The 26,252-nt window shown below is 41.9% G+C and overlaps 1 protein-coding gene across 1 annotated transcript in view; it reads left to right on the forward strand.

Annotated features, from left to right (window-relative positions):
- Positions 1 to 5,160: 5,160 nt before the first annotated feature.
- LOC143486076 (NACHT, LRR and PYD domains-containing protein 3-like) overlaps positions 5,161 to 26,252 on the forward strand; it is a 322,134-nt gene continuing 301,042 nt past the window's right edge. Inside the window, exons 1-5 of the mRNA XM_076985870.1 lie at positions 5,161 to 5,639; positions 10,401 to 10,594; positions 10,914 to 12,771; positions 12,877 to 13,050; positions 14,011 to 14,184. Of these exons, the coding sequence (XP_076841985.1) occupies positions 5,161 to 5,639; positions 10,401 to 10,594; positions 10,914 to 12,771; positions 12,877 to 13,050; positions 14,011 to 14,184 (2,879 nt within the window). The remainder of the gene's footprint in view (positions 5,640 to 10,400; positions 10,595 to 10,913; positions 12,772 to 12,876; positions 13,051 to 14,010; positions 14,185 to 26,252) is intronic.

Consider the following 26,252-nt stretch of genomic DNA (forward strand, 5'->3'; position numbering starts at 1 on the left):
ATGAAGTTAGAAGTGTATAGACTATCATGGAAAAGCAGCCTTATTGAATATAAGCATGCCCTCCATATGGCAAAGTCCTTATACTTATCGGCCTTAATAGAAAAACATAAAAACAATTCAGGACTCCTTTTTAAAACTGTTTCCAGCCTTACGAGGAGTCATGAACAAAACAATTCTCTTATTCCACTAGAGTGTAGCAGTAACAATTTTATGAAATTCTTTAATGATAAGATTGATAAAATTAGGGAAAACATTAGTAGTGCTATCTCAGAGCCTGTCAACATGCCAATGCACCTTGACAGCTGTCTGGTCAGCTCTGATGCCCTGTTAGAGTCCTTCTCCCCAATTGGTCGTGAGGAGCTTATTTCACTGGTGAAATCTGCTAAACCCTCCACATGCATACTAGATGCTGTACCAACCCAGCTACTCATAGAATTACTGCACAGCAATGTAGAACCGTTGCTTACTATAATAAATTATTCTCTGAGCCTGGGCTACGTTCCCAGTTCATTTAAACTTGCAGTCATCAAGCCGCTAATTAAAAAACCTGGTCTTAACCCCCAAGAACTGTCCAACTATAGGCCAATTTCTAATCTGTCATTCATATCCAAAATTTTAGAGAAAGTAGTTTCTTCACAACTCTCTTCCTTCTTACAGACAGAACATGTCTTAGAGTTATTTCAGTCTGGATTTAGAGCTCATCACAGCACTGAAACAGCACTAACTAAAGTACTGAATGATCTCTTAATATCCTCTGATAAAGGACACATTTCGTTTCTCATACTGCTAGACCTCAGTGCTGCTTTTGACACCATTGATCATAATATTCTACTTAATAGACTGGAGACACTCATTGGCATAAGAGGTCAAGCACTCTCCTGGTTCAGGTCCTACCTGACAGATCGTTACCAATTTGTGCTAGTAAATAACGAATGCTCTGAGCATTCTAAAGTAAAGTATGGTGTCCCACAAGGATCTGTACTGGGCCCCATATTATTCTCATTATATATGCTACCACTGGGCACTATCATTCGTAGGCATGGTATTAGCTTCCATTGCTACGCAGATGATACTCAGTTGTATATATCTTCTAATCCAGATGATACCACCACAACTCTCAAGATTGAGAACTGCGTCCAGGATATTAAAAACTGGATGGCGTCTAATTTTCTTAAACTAAATTCTGACAAGACTGAGGTACTGATTCTTGGGCCTAAAGCTGTTAGAAGCAATTGGGCTGATATTCCCCTTACCCTAGATGGTTTTTCAGTAACACCAAAATCTACTGCAAAAAGTTTAGGTGTCACTATTGATTCTGATCTTTCATTTGACACACATGTATGCAATGTCACTAAGGCTGCCTTTTTCCATTTACGTAATATTGCCAAGCTGAGACACTTACTTTCATTAGCTGATGCAGAGAAGCTAGTTCATGCTTTTGTCTCGTCGAGATTGGACTACTGTAATAGTCTTCTAATTGGATGCTCTAAACAGTCCATAAAGAAGCTACAACTTGTACAAAATGCCGCAGCTAGAGTCCTAACCAAGGCTAGGAAATTCGATCATATTAGTCCCACTCTCGCCGCACTACACTGGCTGCCGATTAAATATCGCATTGAATTTAAAGTTCTCCTGTTAACCTATAAGGCGTTAAATGGTCTTGCCCCACAATATCTGAGTGAACTCATTGATTACTACAACCCATCTCGCCCTTTGCGCTCCCAAAATGCTGGATTTCTCGTAGTTCCAAAAATTAGTAAAACTACAGCCGGAGGCAGAGCTTCTCTTTTAAAGCCCCTCAATTATGGAATAGCCTTCCAGCTCCAATCCGAGACTCTGACACAGTTCCAATCTTTAAATCTAGACTTAAGACTCACCTGTTTAGTCAAGCCTTCAGCTAAAATTCCCCTTGTAAGGTGTAGGGGCTTGGGGGCCCCCAGAAGTTGAGATTTCTGGTGATCTGAGATGTTGATGCTGTCATCCAGCTGTGTCTTGGCATCACTCTATTTGTGACTATGACTTGACTGGAAAGCAATGTCTCAGTGAGCCCTCATGCCTGTGGTCACCTCTGAACCCCTCCCTTTAGTTATGCTGCTATAGATTAGTCTGCCGGAGCCACATGCTGATCACTGGCACGTGAGCTACGTACATTTAAATCAACGGTGGTTTAAATTCATGTCCACTCAGTCTGTATTATCTATCTTCTTGCATGGCTCTACCCAAGACGATTGGATACAGGCACCTGCAGGCACTTGGGGGATGGTCTGGCTGCCGATGGATGTGCTGATACTGGGGTTCACCTGGGGAGTGCAGTCGGAGCCTACAATACCAGCATCACTGCTCCGACACGGAATGAAAGCCTGGCATTCATCAACAGACATTTACAGTGACAATATCAAAACCCAGAACTTTCAATTCTACCTTTTACCTAGTCTGATTGTGTGAATTATGTGTGACTTGTGTATTTGTGTGTTAACGGGCCGCCCAATGGAGGATGGGTTCCCTTTTGAGTCTTGGTTCTCCCGAGGTTTCTTCCTATTCCCCACCATCATAGGGAGTTTTTCCTCGCCACTGTCGCCTTTGGCTTGCTCATTAGGGTTCTGGACCCATAGTATTGTTAACCTTGTAAACCCTGTAAAGCTGCTTTGCAACAACTTGAGTTGTTAAAAGCGCTATACAAATAAACTTTGATTGATTGATTGAGTGAGTACTACTCCCTTCAGAGGAGAGCACAGACAGGCTCTAACCAGAGTAGAAGGAGAAGTGGAAGGCCCCGCTGCACAACTGAGCAAGAAGACAAGTACATTAGAGTCTCCAGTTTGAGAAATCGACACCTCACAGGTCCTCAACTGGCAGCTTCATTAAATAGTACCCGCAAAACGCCAGTGTCAATGTCTACAGTGAAGAGGCGACTCCGGGATGCTGGCCTTCAGGGCAGAGTGGCAAAGAAAAAGCCATATCTGGCTAATAAAAGAAAAAGATTAATATGGGCAAAAGAACACAGACATTGGACAGAGGAAGATTGGAAAAAAGTGTTATGGACAGATGAATCAAAGTTTGAGGTGTTTGGATCACACAGACGGACATTTGTGAGACGCAGAACAACTGAAAAGATGCTGTATGAGTGCCTGACACCATCTGTCAAACATGGTGGAGGTAATGTGATGGTCTGGGGTTGCTTTGGTGCTGGTAAAGTGGGAGATTTGTACAAGGTAAAAGGGATTTTGAATAAGGAATGCTATCACCCCATTTTGCAACACCATGCCATACCCTGTGGACAGCGCTTGATTGGAGCCAATTTCATCCTGCAACAGGACAATGACCCAAAGCACACCTCCAAATTATGCACAAACTATTTAGAGAAGAAGCAGGCAGCTGGTGTTTTATCGGTAATGGAGTGGCCAGCGCAGTCACCAGATCTCAACTCCATTGAGCTGTTGTGGGAGCAGCTTGACCGTATGGTACGAAAAAAGTGCCCATTAACCCAATCAAACTTGTGGGAGCGGCTTCTGGAAGCATGGGGTGAAATTTCTCCAGATTACCTCAGCAAATTAACAGCTAGAATGCCAAAGGTCTACAATGCTGTAATTGCTGCTAAGGGAGCATTCTTTGACGAAAGCAAAGTTTAAAGTAGAAAATTATTTCAAATAAAAAAAAACATTATTTCTACCTTGTCAATGTCTGGACTATATTTCTATTCATTTTGCAACTCATTTGATAAATAAAAGTATGAGATTTCAGGGAAAACACAAAATTGTCTAGGTGACCCCAAACTTTTGAACGGTAGTGTATATATATATATATATATATATATATAAATGCTCATGCCCCATGTGTCTGCCAACAGTATAAACATCAAGAGTATTATTTATCATCACAGCCACTGTGCGTTAATGTAAGTCCCCCTGACATTTTTAATGATCTGTTATTTTCAGACTTCAGACACACACACACACACACACACACACCAACACACACACTGGAGAGTTTTACCATGGGGCAGTGAGCAGGGAAGATACTCCCATAATAAACATTGCCCACTCATTTGCAATTAATCTGTTCTGACAGAACCACCCTTTACAGGGGTAGACACCATACTGCAACGCATTACTAACTCAGGTTAACCTGATCAGACAGAACCACCCTTTACAGGGGTAGACACCATACTGCAACGCATTACTAACTCAGGTTAACCTGATCAGACAGAACCACCCTTTACAGGGGTAGACACCATACTGCAACGCATTACTAACTCAGGTTAACCTGATCAGACAGAACCACCCTTTACAGGGGTAGACACCATACTGCAACGCATTACTAACTCAGGTTAACCTGATCAGACAGAACCACCCTTTACAGGGGTAGACACCATACTGCAACGCATTACTAACTCAGGTTAACCTGATCAGACTGTACGGCCCTTTATGTGTCTAGTTTAAAGTAAGGGTGGTAGAGCTATCAGCAGTCTAAATTGTAATAAATTATTAGGAATAAAAGTATAACGAGAGACATGTGAAAACATGTATAATGAGCATAAGAATGTATTCCATTCACCAGTGGTGTTGACTTGAGTGTAAAGAGCAGTGATCTTTGATCGTCATCTATGATTGGTTGTGTATGCCTGACCTAGACAATAGGAGGTAATTGCACGCTTTTCCTCATTTATTTTAAACCCTTTTGTGAGGAAGCATCACTGACATTGCTATTCAGGTGACATTGATAAAATGTAGACACAATAATGTGCCAACAGTGCGGCCTTCTCTCTCCACTTCTTGTGGACATCTCCACAAGATGGCGCCAACCTATGGCGACACGGTGTTGCTCTGTTTGTTGGTGTGTTTTTTGGTACTATGTTTTCGTGTGGATTATGCTGTCGGACTAGTGAAATATGATAGACTTACACTCCTACACATTTGAGACAACATTGCAAACCTCCAGCCAGATGTGAATCTTCTTACTGAGGACATAGGATTAATCAGGTCGACGGACAGAAATGGCAGAACAGGACGCGCCGGCTCTAGGCTCCAGGGGAGAGCTAGGAAGTGTGGCAAAAGAGCTGGCGCTCTGGTCCGGTTCAGACGGCGGAAACACAGATCGCCGCTGCCAAGCGTGTTATTGTCAAATGTTCGCTCTCTGGTCAACAAACAAGACGAGCTAAAAATGCTCATAAACAGCAGACGGGTCATTGCTGACTGCTCCATCATGTGCTTCACTGAAACATGGCTCAACGAAGACGTCCCGGATTCGACGGTCCACGTAGATGGCTTCACCCTCCACCGCGCTGACCGCACCGAGGCCTCGCTGAAGACCAAAGGGGGCGGTCTATGCTGCTATGTGAACCAACGGTGGTGTACGGACACAACAATGATCTCACGAACCTGCTCTTCAGTTCTGGAGACACTCACCATTGAATGCAGACCATTTTACCTGCCTAGGGAGCTGAAGGCCATCATCTTGGTCGCCGTATATATACCACCTCAGGCTCCCAGTTCAGAAGCAGCCCAGCTACTCTCCACCCAAATCACGGACATTGAGAATTTGTACCCGGACTCTACTGTGCTGGTTTTAGGGGACTTTAATCACGTCAACCTGAAACAATCACTGCCACGGTTTAAACAGCAGATCCGGGTGCCCACAAGGTATGATAAAATTCTGGATCAATGTTACTGTACGATTGCTAATGCTTTCCATGCTGTAGCTTGGGCACCACTGGGTCAATCAGACCATAATATTATTATGCTAATACCATCGTACCGCCAGAAACTAAAAGCTGTCAAGCTGACAACAAAGACAGTCAAACAATGGTCTTCTCAAGCCATTTGTGAACTGAGAGACTGTATGGATAATACGGACTGGTTTGCTATTAAGGAATCCTGCAATGATCTCAACGAGTTTGCGGAGGTCGTTAATGCTTATATCTATTTCTGTGAAAATGTATGCGTCCCAACTAAGACTGTGACTGTATACAGTAATAACAAACCATGGTTTAGTAGAGAGTTAAAACATCTTTGGAAAATCAAGCAGAATGCCTATAAGAGTGGGGATAGAAAGCTATACAAAATAGCGAAGTATAACTTCGATAGAGCGGTTAGGAAAGCCAAAACAGATTACAAACAGAAACTAGAAGCTAAACTTATGGCTACAGATAGCAAAGGGGTATGGGAGGGCCTGAGGCAGATAACTAATTATGCAGGTAAAAAATTTATGGTCAGTGATGATCCTGAGCTGCCTGAGAGTCTTAATGAGTTTTACTGTCGCTTTGATAAGCAGACAGTTATCGCTGGACAAACAATTACCAATCCCTCCAAACCCCCCTTTATTATTGAAGGACATAAGGTTAGACTCCTGTTGCAAAGACAAAATAGCAGGAAAGCTGCAGGACCAGATCTTGTATCATCTGCCATCATAAAGTTCTGTGCTAATGAATTAACCTCTGTTTTTACTGATATTTTTAACTGGTCATTGAGGGAAAACAGGGTCCCTGCTTGTTTTAAATCTGCTATTGTTATTCCAGTGCCCAAGAAACCCATTATCAGATGCCTGAATGATTACAGACCGGTAGCCCTAACATCTGTGGTGATGAAGATCTTTGAACGGCTAGTATGTGATCGCCTGTCCAAAATGACCAGCCTGGACCCTGGTCAGTTTGCATACAGGCCAAATAGGTCGGTCGACGATGCTGTGTCCTTATGTTTACACTCCATCCTGTAGCACCTTGAGGTCCCAGGCAACTATGCTAAGATTCTTTTTATAGACTATAGTTCGGCTTTTAATACAATCTTGCCCAGCAAGCTATTTTATAAGCTGCAGCAGATGGGAATTCATAATTCCCTCTGTAATTGGATTCTTGACTTTTTAACACAGAGATCACAAGTGGTCAAAATCCATAATAACACCTCAGAGGTCAGATTCATAAGCACTGGTGCCCCTCAGGGATGTGTGCTATCACCTCTTTTATATTCTCTGTACACAAATGATTGTAAATCACACACTGAGTCTGTTAAAATGATAAAATTTGCGGATGATACTACAGTAGTAGGTCTAATTTCAGATGATAATGATTCTGTATATAGGAACGAGGTACAGGCACTTATGCAATGGTGTGACATCCATAATCTAGAGGTAAATGTAGCTAAAACTAAGGAGCTAGTTGTAGACTTCCGCAGACAAAAGAAGGCATCTCAGCCCCTGTACATAAACAGTGTGGAAGTGGAACGAGTGAATAGTTTTAAAATCCTAGGCACAACAATAGAATCTTCCCTGAAATGGGATGAAAATCTTAATTGTATCACCATAAAAGCTCACCAGAGACTCTTCTTCTTGCGACAGCTGAGGAAGTTTGGGGTGGCCCGTGAGGGGATGTTGCAGTTTTACCATGCAGTTATTGAAAGTGTTCTGACCTTTTCTATCACTGTCTGGTATGGCAACTCCACGGTCCAGCAGAGGATGCAGGTAGACAGGGTAGTTCGCACAGCCTCAAAAATCATTGGCTGCAAACTTCCCTGCATCTCTAGCATTTACGAAACACGCATCTGTCGGAAAGCACTGAAAATACTACATGATCGATCACATCCAGCTAGCTCCTTCTTTAGCGTCCTCCCATCAGGTAGGAGGTTGAGAGCCATAACATCTAAAACATCACGTTTTCTCAACAGCACATACTGCAGCGCCATCAGGCACTTAAATAGCCTCCCTACGCTGCACCAACACCTTAAATTAAGCCACTGTGACTGACATATAGTTGTTAATACTTTTATTTGATATTTGCTATATATATTTATTATGTATCTTGTGTGTAATATGTTATTTATGTCTTTTACTGTGTTTTTATGTTTCTTGTCAATGAGCACACTGAAACAAATCCCTAGCAACTAGCACAAGTTGCATGGCAATAAAGTATTGAATCTTGAATCTTGAATGCAACGTATTACAAACTCACGTTCTTTCATTTAGTGTACAGTGTTGTGACAGATATATATGCTGCTATAAACATTTAATGAGTGACAGTGTAATTTTCTATTATTACATAAGATTCTTCTGTTGGGTAAACACCGTCTCCTTCCTTCTCTCTCTATGTAGTACATTTTTTCTCCACTAGATGGTAGCAAAGGTTTCATAAAATTTCAGCGCACAACCACATTTTTCATTCTATCCGCAAGCTAAGGTCACTGTTGCTAAGGTCACTGTTGCTGTGGTAACAAGGCTCCTGTGTGTATGATAAGGGACCACATTTCCTATTACTGAAATAAAGACTTTTATACAATACAAATACAAATACCTAATAAGTTATGTACTGTATGAAATAAACTTTAAATATTTGTGCATGAAATAAACACCTGTGAGCAGAATAACTTGTGTGTGTGGTGATGGGAGTGTTCAGTTGGACGTGGATGAGGCCTGTAAAATTGAAAAAAAAAGCTTGTTACCTTGAAAATAAAACGTCTGTGACTACAATGCCCTTTGGTCAGGAATGGGTGGTAATAAACCAGCAACTCCACTTCCAATCACACAGTTCAGGTCTGCTTACCATGTTGGGAAGCTATGCCCAGTTCCAAAGAGCACTCAGAGAGAAAGGTACTTCATTCATTTGTTCTTATCTGATGCTAAGCTTGTTCTGCTATCTGTTTTGAGAAACGATTATTATGTTTGGGGATTTAGGACTCATTAAGTTTAGCAAAGAACATTCTCTAGTATAACTGCTAAGATTAAATGAAAAAGAAATAGGTGGAAATGACATGAGCTGTTATTTAGCTTAACCAGTGTGTAATGTAATTGCGTTTGTCTTATTACAGCAGCCATGTAGCTTCATCCCTAGACACAGGTGGCGTTAACTGTACAACTCAGTCAACAACACACACCGCACAACTTCGGCAACTCATACACAGCACAACTTGTGTATTAACAGTACACAGACAGTACAGTACAGCTCACAGTGTTAACAGTAAAGCTGACAGACAGCGTTAACAGTACAGCTCACAGTGTTAACAGTACAGCTCACAGTGCTAACAGTACAGCTGACAGACAGCGTTAACAATAAAGCTCACAGTGTTAACAGTACAGCTGACAGACAGCGTTAACAGTAGTACAGCTCACAGTGTTAACAGTACAGCTGACAGACAGCGTTAACAGTACAGCTCACAGTGTTAACAGTACAGCTGACAGAAAGTGTTAACAGTACAGCTCACAGTATTTACAGTACAGCTCAGGCCTTTGACAGTAATGTGTACTTGTCTTATGTATATACTGTGCATGATGTCAGGACAGGAATGGCAGCTACATAGGTGTGGTGTGTGTGTGTGTGTGTGTGTGTGTATGTGTGTGTGTGTGTGTGTGTGTGTGTGTGTGTGTGTGTATGTGTGTGTGTGTGTGTGTGTGTGTGTGTGTGTATGTGTGTGTGTGTGTGTGTGTGTGTGTGTGTGTGTGTGTGTGTGTATGTGTGTGTGTGTGTGTGTGTGTGTGTGTGTGTGTGTGTATGTGTAATAGAACTCTCATCATTTCACCTCTACCTCTAACAGCTCTCAGAAATGTTTGTATGTCTGTGTATGTGTGTGTATTCATGGGTACTGCATGTATACACAACTTAGAACTCTCATCATTGAATCTCATCTACCTATCTATCTTTTACCAGCTCTCAGACCTAATTGATTGTGTGTGTGTGTGTGTGTGTGTGTGTGTGTGTGTGTGTGTGTGTGTGTGTGTGTGTGTGTGTGTGTGTGTGTGTGTGTTTGTATTTGTGTGTATGTATATATGAGTAAGATCTCTCATCACTGAACCTTGTGTGTGTGTTATAACTCTAATAATTCACCTTGTTGACCTCTACCTATCTATCTTGTACCAGCTCTCAGACCTAAATGGCTATGTGTATTTTCGAGTGTGTGTGTGTGTGTGTGTGTGTGTGTGTATGTCATCATATCATCATTCACCTCTTTCACCTCTACCCATTCTGTATCAGCTCTTAGGTTTGGGTGGGAAGACATTTAAGGTATTAAATAACACCCTCTCTCTAACATCCCGTCTCTATCATACATACCTGCTGCTTTTAGCTAGCTAATGAAAGCTGAATTTTTAAGTAATCGCATGAGTATTATACCAGAGTATTATATCAAAACAAGAAAGAAAGAAACGAAGAATAAACATTAATCTAAACCTAACCCTAAAGATAAAAAATCCAGTCTCCATTATGTTGGTTTGTTATCTCCCCTGTGAAGATGGACAGATAATCCAACTCCAGTTAAATTCACAACACTGCCCAATGGGATCTCTGTCCGCAGATCACTCAGAAAACTGACATGACTATCCATTGTCCACTCAAACGTTTCACATGACCATCCATTTCTCCACTCAAACAGCTGACCTAACCATCCATTGTCCACTCAAATGGCTGATGTGACCACGCTCAGTTTCACCCAGGCTGCTGCAGCAGCTGATATGACCCCAGACCAGACTGCCCAGAGCATGACCACAGCTGCAGCAGTCTCCGTGGAGACCATAATCACTGCTCAGTCAGGAGCGTCTGTGTGCACTAGTGTGCTGGCCAGCAACACCTTCAACGCCCCAGTCCAGATAGTTTTCAACCCAGGCACCAAACCAGGAGGTACGTTCTGAAATACGAAATACGTTAGCCAACATTAAGTTGTACAGTTAACTTAAGAATTTAGAAGAATTCTTAAGAAATTAGTTTATTATATTTAATTGTACATGGTAAATATAGGGGTTCTATAGTAATCTTTGCTTTTACATTGGTGTTCAATAATCAAATCAGAGGCCTGCTTATGGATAAAATATTGCTAGCTTTCAACTTCTGTTTATCTTTAGTTTTGTCTTAGTGAAACTTTGACATATTTTCATATTCTCGCATTTAAAGTCATTACATTATACAGTATTTAATTTAATTAATTACATTTTATTGACAGTGAAAGACATACAAACCATCTTTAAAAAGCACAAAACCAGACTGAGGAAGAAGTTCAAATTCATTAATGAAGGAACTGCTACATCTGAGGAGAGTTCCCTCCTCAACAAGATGTACACCGAGCTCTATGTTACAGAAAGCTGTAGTAGCAGGGAGGGAGATGGGCAACATGAGCTCCAACAGCTCGAGAGACCATCCAAAACCCAAACTCCACGCCAGACACCCATCTCCTGCAATGACATTTTCAAGCATTTTCCAGTATGTGGAACAAACCGAGAGATAAAAGGAGAAGAGGAAGATGAAGAAGATGAGGAAGAGGAAGAAATCAAGATTGTTCTGACCAAGGGTATTGCAGGCATTGGTAAAACTGTCTCTGTGCAGAAGTTCATTTTGGACTGGACACTAGGAAAGACTAACCAAGACATAGACCTCATGATAGTAATGCCATTCAGGGAGTTGAATTTAATCAAAGGCAACCAGCACAGCCTTCACAGACTCATATGTGTCTTCAACCCTGAACTGAAAGAGCTGCACACTGAGGTTTTTGAGGACGTTAAAATTGTGTTTATTTTTGATGGTCTTGATGAATTTCATTTTCCATTGAATTTCCGGCAACATTTGATTTCGGATGTCACAGAGGTATCATCAGTGGATGTGCTCATAACAAATCTTATTAAAGGACATCTTCTTCATTCTGCCCTCATCTGGATCACGTCCCGACCAGCAGCAACCGGTCAGATCCCATCAAAGTTCATTAACCGTAAGACTGAGATGCACGGATTCCGTGATCCACAGAAGGAGGAATACTTCAGGAAAAGGATCAGAAATCAACTTCAAGCTGAGTTAGTTATCTCAAGTATTAAGAAATCAAAAAGCCTGTACATCATGTGCCAGATACCAGTTTTCTGTTGGATTTCAGCAGAAGTTCTTAGGAAAATGGTGGAACAAGACAACATTGGGTCAATTCCAAAAACACTTACTGAGATGTATATAAATTTTCTTCTCCTCCAGACCAATGTGAGGAATCAGAAATATGATGAGAATGAAGAATTAGACACAAACCAACTTCTGAAGCGTAACAGAGGTATCCTATTAAAATTAGCCAAGCTGGCTTTCATCCAGTTGATGAAGGGAAACTTGATTTTTTATAATGAAGACCTACAAGAATGTGGTGTTGATGTTATTAATGATTTGGAGAACTCTGGAGTTTGTGCTGAAGTTCTTCAGAAGGAGTCTGTGCTTTACCAGAGGAAGGTCTACTGCTTTGTGCATTTGAGCTTTCAGGAGTTCCTGGCTGCTTTCTACATATTTCAATGTTATCTGATCAGGGACATTGATGTGTTGACATCATTTCTAACAGTGAGACAGTATGACACATCTCAGGACAGGAAGATGGTTGTTTTTCTAAAGGGTGCAATTGAGGAAGCTTTGATGCATAGAAGTGGACGTCTGGATCTGTTCCTCCGTTTCCTGCTGGGTATCTCACTGCAGTCCAATCAGAGACTCCTACAAGGCCTACTGACACACACTGAGGGCAGCTCAGAAAGCATCAAAGAAATCATGCAGTATATCAAAAAGAAATTATACACCCAAGATCCCTCTGTGGGAAATTCCATCAACCTTTTCCTCTGTCTTTTGGAAATCAATGACCAGGCTCTTTACAGAGAGATCCAGGACTACCTGTGCTTAGAAAGGAGCACCACAGAGAAGCACATTCCTCCAGCACTCTGCTCTGTCATAGCTTACATGCTCCAGATGTCTGAGGAGGTGCTGGATGAGCTAAACCCTCAAAACTATAACATGCCAGAGGATGGGCAGAGGAGGCTGCTCCTGGCAGTGAGCAACTGTCGCAAAGCTCTGTACGTGTGATATCTTTAACACGCTATTCAGTTCCTGATGCTAACTTTCAGCAGGGTGCATCACAATGCAAAATGAAATGACAATAGTGCCCACTGCTTTTGCAGGTTGGCTAGGTGCAAGCTGACTGAGAGATGCTGTGAAGTCGTATCTGCAGCTCTGCAGGCTGAAAACTCTCCCCTCAGGGAGTTGGACCTGAGTGATAATTACGGGATTGAAACAGGAGCAAAGCAGCTTTCTGATGGACTAAAAAGTTCACACTGCAAGCTAGAGATCCTGAGGTTAAAACTATTTTATCTTTCAACATCAACATTAGTATATGATTTTATGATGTAACAAATATTTTTCATGAAACAGGGGTATAACATCAGAATTATATATATTAATGTATATATAAGTACAAATGAATGGATTTGTACTCCTGCAACAATCCTTCTAGGTTTGCCAGATGCCATTTCACCAGTAAGACGTGTGCAGTTCTCGCCTTATCTCTGAGGACTAACACTTCAGCCCTGAGAGAGTTGGACCTCAGTTACAATTCCTTGCAAGATTCTGGCCTTGGTCTGCTTTGTGCTGGACTGACAAGTCCATGCTGTCAATTAGAGATACTACGGTCAGTATTTACCCTACTAACATCAGGGGAATTTTATAGAGCTTGTGAGCTCTATAGATGTGAGCACTATTTAGCATCTGCACAGATATACTGTTTAATAATCTAAACCAGGTCGGCAACCTATGACACACGTGCCACTGTTGGCACGCCGAGACATAATCACTGGCATGCAGCACGCTGGACCAGCATCAGCAAATAAATAATAAATAATCCTCCAATCGAAATTGCTCCTCAACGCTCTGCACTTAGCACTGCGTGTGACATAGGCATTTATACTTGGCGATCGATCGCGATATAATACTAAATTTGTGTCAATGTACACCCCCCTCCCCGCACGGTCAACAATTTAAACTTGCCACCCCCGCTCCAATTTTATTTGTTCATAGTGGCACACTCATTGACTAGACATGTTAAAGTTGGCACTTCATGTCTCAAAGGTTGCCGACCCCTGATCTAAACACTGGTTGAGGTATTGAGGTCATAAGTTCCATCTAAGCCTCTGAACTTGAATGTATTCACTCAATGTCCTTCTGGATCCAGATGTCAAATTTATGTTTGTTACAGTAAATGTGTTTTTGGTTCACTTAATTATTATTGTTATTGCTGCATCTTCCATATTACTTTCTAGACTATGCTGTTGTAGCATAGCAGATGAAAGCTGTCAGATATTGGCTTCGGTAATGGCCATGGACTTTTCACACCTAAGAGAGCTGGATATAAGTAACAATGATCTGCAGGATCCAGGAGTAGAGAAGCTTGCTGTTGGATTGGGGAGTTTACATTGTAAACTAGAGACATTGAGGTCAGGATTCTCAGTTTAAATCTGAATTTACTTCATATTTTGTCAATTTTACTACATTTACTACATATGTTTTTTTTTTCAGATTATCTGGTTGTCTGGTCACAGAGGAAGGCTGTTCTTCTCTGGCTTCAGCTCTGAGCTCAAACCCCTCACACCTGAAAGAACTGGATCTGACTTACAACTACCCAGGAGAGTCAGGAGTGAAGCTGCTCTCTTCTAGACTGGAGGATCCACACTGCACACTGCAAACACTCAAGTCAGTAGTGTGTGTGTGTGTGTGTGTGTGTGTGTGTGTGTGTGTGTGTGTGTGTGTGTGTGTGTGGAGGTGTGTGTGGAGGTGTGTGTGGAGGTGTGTGTGTGTGAGTGTGAGTGTGAGTGTGAGTGTGTGTGTGTGTGTGTGTGTGTGTGTGTGTGTGTGTGGAGGTGTGTGTGTGTGTGTGTGTGTGAGTGTGTGTGTGTGTGTGTGTGTGTGTGTGTGTGTGTGTGTGTGTGTGTGTGTGAGTGTGAGTGTGTGTGTGTGTGTGTGTGGAGGTGTGTGTGTGTGTTTGTGTGTTTGTGTGTGTGCATGATGTATAAATGTAGTGGATGTACATGCCTGTGTTGTTGTATTTACTCCACAGTTTTGACCATGGCAGCCTCTGTAGGATCAAACTAGGACCAAAGAAATGTGAGCATACACACTTTTTTTTACATCCATGCAAAATACCTCCCTATACATCCTCTAATCCAGGGGTTCTCAACTGGTCTCAGCCCGGGACCCACTTTTTCTCATTGTCATTAAGTCGCGACCCATTAAAGAAAAAAAAGTTGTAGGTTGCCATACACCATGCACTTTATGTAATACAACTTGTTTGGTGGTCTTATGAAGGACCTTTTAAAAACTATTGAAATTATTTTAAAAAACAGAGTATGTAGTACTCTGGGGCCTTCACGACCGCCCCTTGCGTCCGTGTTAAGGTAATTTGTAGACGGTGCCTTAGACGTTGCAGTGGTGAGAGTTGCACATTTAAAATAACATGTTGTCTGCTATTTAAAATACGTCTATTCCTGACGTAAACAAAGTTGTAGATGTTTGTTTTAGTTGCCAGAAATAAGAATTTTCATATTCTGGCACTTTTGCTAATAGGCCTACTGTCAAAGTTATTGAAGAAATAATTAAGAATATGTGAACGTGAAACAAACTTTACTAGTATGCATACGAGTGACTTTTGATCCCATTAAAATTACCTTAAAACTATGTACAGTTATAAAGAAGTGTGTCCTCTTTGGGTCCGACACAGAGATACGGTCTCTGGTCCGACAGAGATGTAGACTGAAAAAATGCGATATTTTTCGCTTGGCCATTTTCAACGCTTAGCGATTAGCGCTCCGCTGCTTTGCGAGTCACGCTGGTGATCAGATTCCCGCATTTGTTGAATTTATGGTCGCGATTGCGACGATTTTAGTCGCAATCTGGAGCCCTGGCATGTTTGACGGGTGCCTTTCTGTCTTTTTTCAGGATAAAAGGTGAGTACAAAATTAGAAGAGTAGCATATTAATTTTTTTACAAACTGTCCGCGACCCACCCAGAACGTGTCCGCGACCCACTTTTGGGTCGCGACCCACCAGTTGAGAATCACTGCTCTAATCCCATCCTATAATCCCATCCTCTAATCCCATCCTCTAATCCCATCCTCTAATCCCATCCTCTAATCCCATCCTCTAATCCCATCTGTAATCTCCAGATGTTTGTCATCTCACTCTGGACCCCAACACAGCACACACCTTTCTGTCTCTATCTGACGAGAACCACAGGGTGACGTATGTGATGAAGGAGCACCCCTACCCTGACCACCCCGAGAGGTTTAGTGAACGTCCTCAGGTTCTGTGCAGAGAGAGTGTGTGTGGACGCTGTTACTGGGAGGCTGAATGGAATGGATTTGGTGCTAAAATAGCAGTGACATATAAAGGAATTGGCAGGAAGAGAATGACAAACTGTGAGCTTGGCATGTATGAAAACTCCTGGAGTCTAATGTGTGAAAACCTGATATACACTGCCATGCACAATCACAAGAAAACTTTGATCCCTGCACCCCCCTCCAGCTCTAACAGAGTAGGAGTGTATGTGGACTGGCCGGCCGGCACTCTGTCCTTCTATAACGTCTCCTCTGACACACACACACTCACACACTTACACACATTCCATGCCACATTCACTGAGCCTCTCTATGTAGGGTTTGGGTTTCCTCCGGTTGGATACATTACTTCCTCTGTGTCTCTGTTTGAAGCACACTAGCACTGAGCATGCCCAGACTGACTCCATGGCATAGTTATATGTTTGGTGTGATTATATGTTTGCAGAACGTTGTGGTATGCTTCTCTGCTTTATGAAACAGTAAACAAAAGCACATTCAGCTCATCTTCTGCCATCTTCTGAGTCTTTTCTGCACACAGAATTTGCATATGCTGCAAGTAAATTACTGTAACTTTCTTATATGACATATTTTAATAACAATGTATAAGAACAAGTGTTGCTCTCAAAGGTTATACTATTTTGTCCAGGAGAAATCAGTCAAGCACACTGAGGTCTTATCTCACTCATACACATTCAACTCCACAATCACTCAGTCCCTTGGATTGGGTGTTTCCAATGGATTGATGTTCTGCATTTCACATGTGATTTGTAACACTGTAGTACTGTATTTGTCCACTAGATGGAAACAGACTGCTGATTTTTTGTCAAAATAAGAGGCCTCAATAACTTGCTTTGTCATACATTCAAAGACATGACATTCATGACAATTTCTCACACATAGAAATAACAGGTCATCTATGCATGGAGGAGATTACAGCTGTATGGATGGTAAAGCCCCTTTTTTATTCTGCCCACAAGGCCTCAGATACAAGAGTCCAATGAATTAGTCACTGACATGAAGTAAAACATTTTTTTTCATATTCATTTCCAGGGAATGCACACTGTACAGTGTGATTCATGCTTGTACTTCAATTGTACCTTAAAATGGTTTACTGTAGCTGATAGATTAATCAAATTGCAAGGTCAAAACTTTTTATCACATTTCAGGCATCTCTGCCCTGCTTAGGGGTTTGAGTGATTCATTTGTATGTTGTTTCTTTCTTTATATGCATTTTAGGAATGCTGACCAGAGTCAGTGGCAGGTGTCAAATAAACATGATGGCTCCTGTAATGTCTATGTGTGATGCTACATTTTTCCTTGAAACATCAAATGTCTGTATGATGTGTAAGGGGCAGGGGTGGAAAGTAATGAATTACATTTACTCACGTTACTGTAATTGAGTACTTTTTATGATAATTTGTAATTTTCTGAGTAGTTTTTGAAATATGTAATTTTTACTTTTACTCAAGTAAATTTTGACCTAAGTAGTTTTACTTCACTACATTTGAACCCCCTCATGTTACTGAGTAAAAAAATATTGATGGTGAAAAATTGAATGCGGGCAGAAATTTAAACTTCTGAGTCCCGGAACTGAAAGTCAATTGCGTTGTCAGGCCTGGCTTGGCTGCCACTCCTCCTAACAACACTAGAGGCACTCGAGTCAGTCCTAGACTCTCCAGGCGCAATCAATTGCTGAATCGTTTTGGCTCGCCTTCATTTCTCCTGCGCTGCTTACTAGCCTCAAGTTTTCCCCCTGCTTTATCTCTTCTTATCCATTCTTCAAGGGCTTTAGTTTCATCGCGACATTCTGCCTGCTGCCAGTTACTTCCCCTGGCGTCCTAAGTTTCATTTTCTCACGTTGAGTTTTCTCCGCGTCTTTTCTGGTGCATTTTTTTCCCGTGTGTTTGCAGTCGAGTTAATTTTCTTGCGTTGAGTTTTCTCCGTGTCTTTTCTGTTGCATTTTTCTCCCATGTGTTTTGTGGTCAAGTTTATTTTCTACGTGTTGAGTTTATTCCGCGTCTCATGTGATTGGTTTTGCTGCTTATGTGTGTGTGTGAACACACGCACACATTTTGCTCTTTGCATTTTTTTGGCACTTGGGTCTACTACTCTCTTGGTTTTGACGCGGTGTGTACATGTTGGTACACCTGACGTTACATGCGTGGCCTTGCCTTGCGCACGCCCTTTCCATTGTCTCATTATCAGGTCGTAATCTGGTGCACTTTTTTTTCCAAAAGGATGAGATTGTTCTATCTTAAAATCTTCTATCTGTCAGGGTCTGTGGGATCCTGTGGACATTTTATTGTGAAAAGTGGAATCCTGTGGGCACTGTATTTTGAATAGTTGGATCCTGTGAGCGTTTTAAATAGTGGAATCCTGTGGGTATTTTGTTTTATTTTGAGATGTGGGATCCTGTGGTCAATTTATATTTTATTTTGAGTTGTGGCAACCTGTGGGCATTTTATTGTGAATAGTGGGATCCTGTGGGCACTGTATTTTGAATAGTTGGATCCTGTGAGCACTTACTTTTAAATTGTGGGATCCTATGAGCATTTTTTTTTATTTTTGAGGTGACATCCTGTGGGCATTTTTAATTGTTTTATTTCGAGTTGTGGGATCCTGTGGCATTTTATTGTGAGTAGTGGAATCCTGTTGGATTTTAGTTTGATTTGTGGTATCTTGTGGGCATTTAATTTTGTGCGCATTTTTAATTTTGTGTGCATGTTGCAAAGCACTCACAAAAACGAAACAGAAAAAGTCCGATCACCTAGCAGCATAGAGTGGGGCGGGGCAGGCATGGAAAGAGAGCAGACGTGTGGACTCGTGGAAGGGTGAGGGGGGCAGCAGCGTTGAATTTGTGCGGAGAGGACAAGCAACATGCTCCCAAAAATGATCCTGCTCAATTATAAAGATTATGCTGTTGTAAATAAAAGAACTGTGACATGCTGATTGATTGATTGGCATGCAAGACATTTGGAGTCAGGATAAGAGATGGAGATGCAACCACTTCAAAATTTGTTCGACACTTGAGGCTGCACAAACAAAAGTAACTCTCTGCTATGTATATTTAGCATAATGCTATAATGGTTAGCTAGCTAGCTGGGATATGATAACTCAGGGGTCGAAAATTAACTTTTACAAGGGTCCACATGAGCAACTTGACTTGTGTGAGCGGTCCGCACCAACGATAATTCGGAAGCGGGGACCGGGGGGGACGGACGGATGAAAGGACGGACGAAAGTCACTGAAGCGAGGGGGGGTAGGTGATGACGACAATTGCGACGACATCTCACTCAAGCGAATCGAAACACTCAAACGCCTAACGTTAGTCTGACTAACTTAATATACTACTAATCAACTGCATCAATTGTGTTAAATATTGAAATTACATCTGGAGACTAGGACTTGAAATTTAAGACTTGGGACTTACTTGTTACTTGCAACTTAGTGACTTGTTCACATGTCTGAAAGAGAGTATTCACGAACACAATGACCGACACATGGGAGTAAAATGGAGGGGTTTATATACATAGAAAACATGGAGGTGAAACGAGACGCAGGTGGGAACATTGAGGGCAGGGGCGTGGCAGACAGAGGGGAAACCAAGGGAACGGGGAAAACTAGGCGGGACCAGGGAAGAGGGAGGAGCTGGACGTGACAAATACACTTTGAAATCAATTGAAACAACTTGAATTTGATTCATGACTCATTCTTTTTTGCATTAAATAACTAAAAGTAACTAAGTAACTTTTACTCAAATTACATTTTAAATGAAGTAATTTTGTACTTTTACTCAAGCAAATTTTGAGATGGGTAATTTTACTTTTACTCTGAGTAGAATTTAGGCAAAGTAAAGATACTTTTACTCAATTACAATTTTTCAGTACTCTTTCCACCTCTGATACGGTGAACAATGTCACTGAGAGGCACAGTGGTGTGGCATAGCCATTAGCACAAGAAAACTGCCCACTTCAGCATGAGGCATCCACCCACTTCAGTCTCTGGTCTGCAGTGATGGAAGTTACACTTCTGTTAACAACTGAAAACAATAAAAAGCCCACTTCTTCAGGAACACCTGTGCAGTTGAACTATATCTGAACTGAAACAGGAAAAGGGACAATGCCTTTTACTATATTTATTATGACCAAAAGCTCAAACACACATTTTCCTCTGCCTTCACTGAACCCTTAGTGGGGTTTATGATTTACATTTGGAACTCCCATTGAATGCATTCAGTGGTATAATGTTTGGTGTTCATAATACACAGGTGCTTTTCAACTTATAAACCTATAAACCATAAACTCAAACTTTCAGCTATAAACTTTATGGTTTTTCAAAACATATGGAGTAGAGTATTGTAACGAGGGAGGGCACAGGCAGAATGCAGAGATGAAAGTATTCGTCAACACATGTTTATTTCTACATCTAGTCATAAATACACAGATGCAAATGACTCAAGTGCAACACACAATGCTAACAAAACAAGACACAATTGAAACAAGTAACATGCACACACAGACTAACTAAGAACTTGTTTATTCTGCTCTATGTATTTAATTAATTATTACAAGGTTCCCTTTCAGGTTTACACAGTTACTTGCATGTTTAGCAAAATTGGGCCAAACCAAAAAAAATTAAAAACATAAAAATTGGAAATTCATACTTCTAAACTCTAATAAGGACGATGTGTCTCTATAATACCCTCCAGATTAGACTACGGCCTGGCCTGGTCTCTTTTTTAAACCATTCAGATTAAACTATGGGCTGGCTTGGTCTCTCTCTTTTAAGTATACAATCTATTCAGAATGCAGCGACTCAGATGATCAGATGTGTACTGTTATGTCCTGTGGCCTGTGGTGTCCTTTAAAATCCTGTGATCTGTGGTGTCCTGTACTGTCCTGCATGGGCCATGAAGGCTTGCTCATGTAGAACTCTGAGTGACATTACAGCATTACAGTCTCACCTGACCACTTTATCTAGCTGTGTGTGTGTGTGTGTGTGTGTGTGTGTGTGTGTGTGTGTGTGTGTGTGTGTGTGTGTGTTCACATTTCTTTAGACCTAGTTTGATTGTACAGAGGTCGCCATGGTCACACACACACACACACACACACACACACACACAATACTTTTAAAGTAGAGCATCTCTTCCCATGCTGCTGGTGATAGATGAGTTTTGCTTATTTTTCTTATTTTACTCAAATCTCTGCACTCCAGAGAACAGGACGGAGCTCTGCTGATTTTTGTAACTCCACGTAGAAAGTTGCATGGGTTTTAACTTAATTTTATATTTCATGTTTTCATCTGTAGTAATTTCAAGCTTCAAGCTTCAACTTAAGCTTGTGATTTAGCCTTGAGTGACTTACAATAGCAGGGTGACAATTTGTGTGCTCCCTGGAAATCGAGAAAGCTTTGTTATTACAGTGAAGATATACGTATAAGGTTATCTATTATGAAACTATTACACATACAGTATTGAGGAACATTGCTGCCATCTAATGGTCAGGAACAGCAACATTTTTATTTAAAGGCAGGGAATTGTACATATTAGACACGTTTACAGAGCCCAAGACCATGACAGATGCTTTTTATCTCAGAACATCTACATTGGTGATATCTATCTGGATGTAGAAACAGCTTACTTCAACTAAAATTCATATGTTTCAAGCCTAGCATAATAATTTTGAAAATCGTGAACATGATTTTCAAATCCACTTATATATTGTGCAAAACTAAATATGGATTCCAAGACATGAATTTAGATGTTCCATTTGCTGTATAGATGTATGTAGACATATATAGATATTAGTGGTGGGACTTTAACACGTTAATTTCAATTAATTAATTACAGGAAAATTAACGAACTAAAAAAATTTACGCATTTTAACGCATTTAACACATGAGACATGTCACGGTACGGCGGCCCCCTACTGGTCGCCCCCGTCTACAGCAGCAGCTTGTCCTGTGGGTGTGGTGTTGTGTTCGTCCCTCAGGTGGGCGGAGCCCGCGATCCGTCTCACCTGAGGGTCGTTTGTTCGTCTATATATGTCTTGTCTTTGTACCAGTTGACGGCTGGTTATTATATCCTTAATTCGGATCAGTTCACGGGTTTTGGTTTGCGCACTTTACATATTAAACCATCCTATTTCCCTGAGACTTGGCGTGATCGCTTCCATTTATTTTCGCTCACCCTGCCCGTCACAGAATAACCAGCCACTTTCGGAAGCCGCCAGTCTCCTTTACTTTCTCCTTCGTTCGTGGTCATGTCTCGTGGTAAGTGTTTGTCTGCGTGGTGCAGTGGTGGACGAAGTACACCAATTATGTACTTGAGTAAAAGTACAGTTACCTTGCATTGAATATTACTCAAGTAAAAGTAAAAGTATTCACCTCAATTTTTTACTTGAGTAGAAGTACAAAAGTATCTGCCTTCAAAAATACTTAAGTATTAAAAGTAAAAGTAAAAACCTTTTTTTTTTTAGCGTCACATCAAAACCCCTAGGCCTACTCGATCAAAAGGTGAACAGGAAACAGTGCCTTACATTTGCCTAGCAAACACAAAATACACAAAACTAGCCTATATTATCCTCACAACATTAATCTCCAAACTTTATCCATATTAATAATTCACACTAGAAAGGTAGACAAGTGGACAAACAGTTTTATATAAAAACATAATTCACCACCAAACAGAACAATAATTTCTAACTGGCCACTTCAGTCCTAGCTTGGGGGACTTTTTCTGAGGTTCTACGTTGTCCACCACATGGCGGGACAGGGAAGCTAGAAGCTCTAGCACCTAGAACTAGAACTGTGTGCAGCCCTACCAACTGAACTCATAATATTAAACTTGGCCGAATAATTAATATAATAATAATCAGAGTTGCCAACTCTCACGCAATGAGCGTGAGACACACGCATTGACTGTCTTTACCAGAGACCGTTTTCACTCGCACTACACTTCACATACATCCGATTTCTCACACTGAAAAAAAATCTAGTTTATTTACCTCTGATCTACATCTATGATTCAATGAGTTACTAGTTCGCTGTGGCGCCAACCACTGGCGATCGATCGGGACATAATACTTAATTTGTGTCCAACAATTTACACTCGCCGCCACCCCCGCCAACATTTTACACACATGCCGCCGCCCCGCCCCCCAACCCTGATAATAATAATTTTAATAATAATTTTAATAATTTTGCTTCGCTCATATTTACTTGCCTTCGCCTCCCTCATATGAATAAATTGCGAAGTTCGCTTCGCTTGGCCAAATTCGCGTGTATGTGTCCCCGGCTTTAACGTTTGATGTGGGAGTCTCCTGTGTTAAACTGGCGCTTAGCATCTCCACAGATTGCAATTCGGGTACTAGCACATTGCTTTGGATAAAAGCATCTGTTAAATGTAGTGTACTTCAATGTGATATAATTAACCGGGGTATATAAACCTACTAATCTAATGGTGAACTTACTTCGATGTGTTTTTTCAAGTTTGACAGCGATGTGTTCTTCGGAATGCAGAGGAGGAATACGAATAATTCTTCTTTTCGAGGAATACAAACACTTCGGCTAAATAAGGCCAGGGGTGTTGGGGGAAGACATCTGTTGCAGCCATGTCAGATCCTCAGCCATTTAGCGTACAAATCTTAATCTCTTACTGAACGCTGATTGGTTATAGTCTGTGACATGGTACACTTTTACCTTTCGGTATTTTATTAAACGTTGATTTAAAAATGAAAAAGGAACGAGATGTTTCTGTAAATGTAACGAAGTGAAAAGTACAAATTTTCGCTTTGAAATGTAGTGAAGTAAAAGTATAAAGTCTTACCAAATAAAAGTACTTGAGTAAAGTACAGATACATGGAAATGTTACTTAAGTACAGTAACGAATTACATTTACTTAGTTACTGTCCACCACTGGCGTGGTGTTTTGTTTGAAGAGCTCCGCCGTGCTTTTGTGTTGTGTGTGTGTGTGTGTAGCACGGTGAGGACCAGGGCAGTCTGCCCTGAGACAGCTCTTCATGTCCGTTGTTTGTGTGTCGGAAGAGTTTCGCCGTGCGTTTGTTTTGTGTGTTGCACGGCGAGGACCAGGGCGTCTTCCCTGTATACTCTTCATGTTTTGTGTGGGTGAAGTGTACGTGTGAATGGGCGTGTGGACCAGTGTGCGTGCTCGTGGTGTTATATGTTTAGTGTTTCATGTGTGACGCGGGTGTCGCTCGTCACTGTCGCTTCGCTCCCCTGTCGTCTTGTGTTTTGTGTGGGGGAGCGACTGCGAACCTGAGCGGCACGTCACAAAATTAAACCGAGCGCGCATGTAAGAGTCCCGTTCGTTCATTGTTTGTACACTGTTTTTTGTTTGTCTAGTTTTTGCGTGTGTGTTCTCGCGTGCCTGTGATATGTTGTATGTAATTCCACACATGCTCCTCCCCCTTGAGTGTGTGTTGGGGGTGGACCAGTGATGGTCCCATGCCACTGGGAGTGGCACGGAGGGCGTCGCTCCTGAGGGAGGCCCTGACCAGGAACGTGGGGGGTTCTCCTGAGCAGGTGGAAGTCCCCTGCTGAGACGGAGACCCCTCCCCCATTGTAGGGGGGATCAGGGTAGTGCGCGTATGTGTTTTGTGTTGGTGTGTGTGGGTGTGTGTGTGTGTGCATTTGTGTTTTTATGTGCAGGTGTTTCTCCCTGGCGGTGGATCGTGGCGTTCCTGGGCCTTGTGGAGGTCTCCACCTGGCAGGAGCCCCCTTATGTTGTGGGGTGACCATAGCCTGGTCTTAAAGAGCCCCTCCCTAGAGGGTTGGGGCCCCCGGATGTTTGGGGACCATGGGGCTCCGGTCTGAAGAGCTCCTGCACAAGACGGAGACCCTTCCACGGGGTCCTGGAGGTGACGTAGCCTGGAGTGCTTGTTGTGTGCTAGCGTGTTCTTTTGCAGGTTTTCCACTGGAGGGCGAGTTTGGAGACGAAATGGAAGACAGGTGCTGCTGAAGACGGAACAACGGGATTGGCTGTTCAGTAATTGGTTCCCCGTTTTAAGGAGACTGTGCTTTTCGTATGGTGGCCCGTGGTGTATTGTTTGTCAGTTCACCACGCGGTCCTCTTTAACCAATGCATCACAGTGGGGTTTTGAATTGTGGTTTTGTGTATGTTCGGGTTAAGGCCGATTTGAGATATTACTTCCTACTACGGTCGTTGAGAGCTAGATAGGTGTTTTAACGCACCTTACGAGATGTTACATTGCCAAGGCCATGTAGAGTAGGTCTCTGGTTTCTGATTGGTGTTTGTATGTTTATTGCTGACTCGAGTTATAGCTACTCCATACTCGAGTCGCTAAGAGCTGCCTAGGTGTTTTAATGCGCCTTATGAGTAATTACAGACATATCAGACCTTGTGGGTCCATGTTCTTTACTACGTAGTTGTTTCATTTGTATTTTTGGTTTGGGTAAGTGCCTATTTGTTTTAATCGTCGTTTTCTCCTGTTTTTGTGAGAGAATAGGGAGTTAGGGACGATTGAATTGTGTTTTGGTATAGGGTAGTTAAAGCGGGGGAGGGCTTTAGCTTGTTCTGGTTGTTGTTTTGGCACGAGCCCGTTTGATGTTGTCTCTGTGAGTTATTTCATTTGTGTAATGCAGTGGTTCCCAAAGTGGGGGGCGCGCCCCCTAGGTGGGGCGCGGAGCTATTGCAGGGGGGGCGCGGAGCTTGAAAGTAAAACGTGCACATGTGTCAATATTAGGGATGCACCGATTCCGATATTAATATCTGAAAAAATTCTAGATCGGGTATCGGGGACAATGTGACCGATCCATAAAAACAGATCTATTCAGTCTAATTCTATGCTTGTATTGCTTGCTTTTCGGAGTTAGTTCAACCTTAATACTCGCGCTGGTGGTATTCCACTTAGTCCGTTTATTTGCTAGTTGACCAAAATAAACCTGGGCTCCAGCAATACTTCACTGTTCATACATGAACTGGTGAGTTGTCCAAAGCTCATTTAATGTGTTACTTACAGAAATAAAATAAAGAGCAGTGGTCTGACTCGGTCTACGGCAGAATGCTAAAAAACAATATTCCATACGCGCGCTCAACTCGCTCCCTTAAAGAGACAGTACACATATTTCTGGCCGTTACATGCTTTGTGCTCTGCGTGATGTCTGCGCTTGCAAACTAGCCGCATATGTATTGCT

Source organism: Brachyhypopomus gauderio, unplaced genomic scaffold (genome assembly GCF_052324685.1).
Source record: "Brachyhypopomus gauderio isolate BG-103 unplaced genomic scaffold, BGAUD_0.2 sc44, whole genome shotgun sequence".
In the NCBI taxonomy this organism is placed as follows: Eukaryota; Metazoa; Chordata; class Actinopteri; order Gymnotiformes; family Hypopomidae; genus Brachyhypopomus; species Brachyhypopomus gauderio.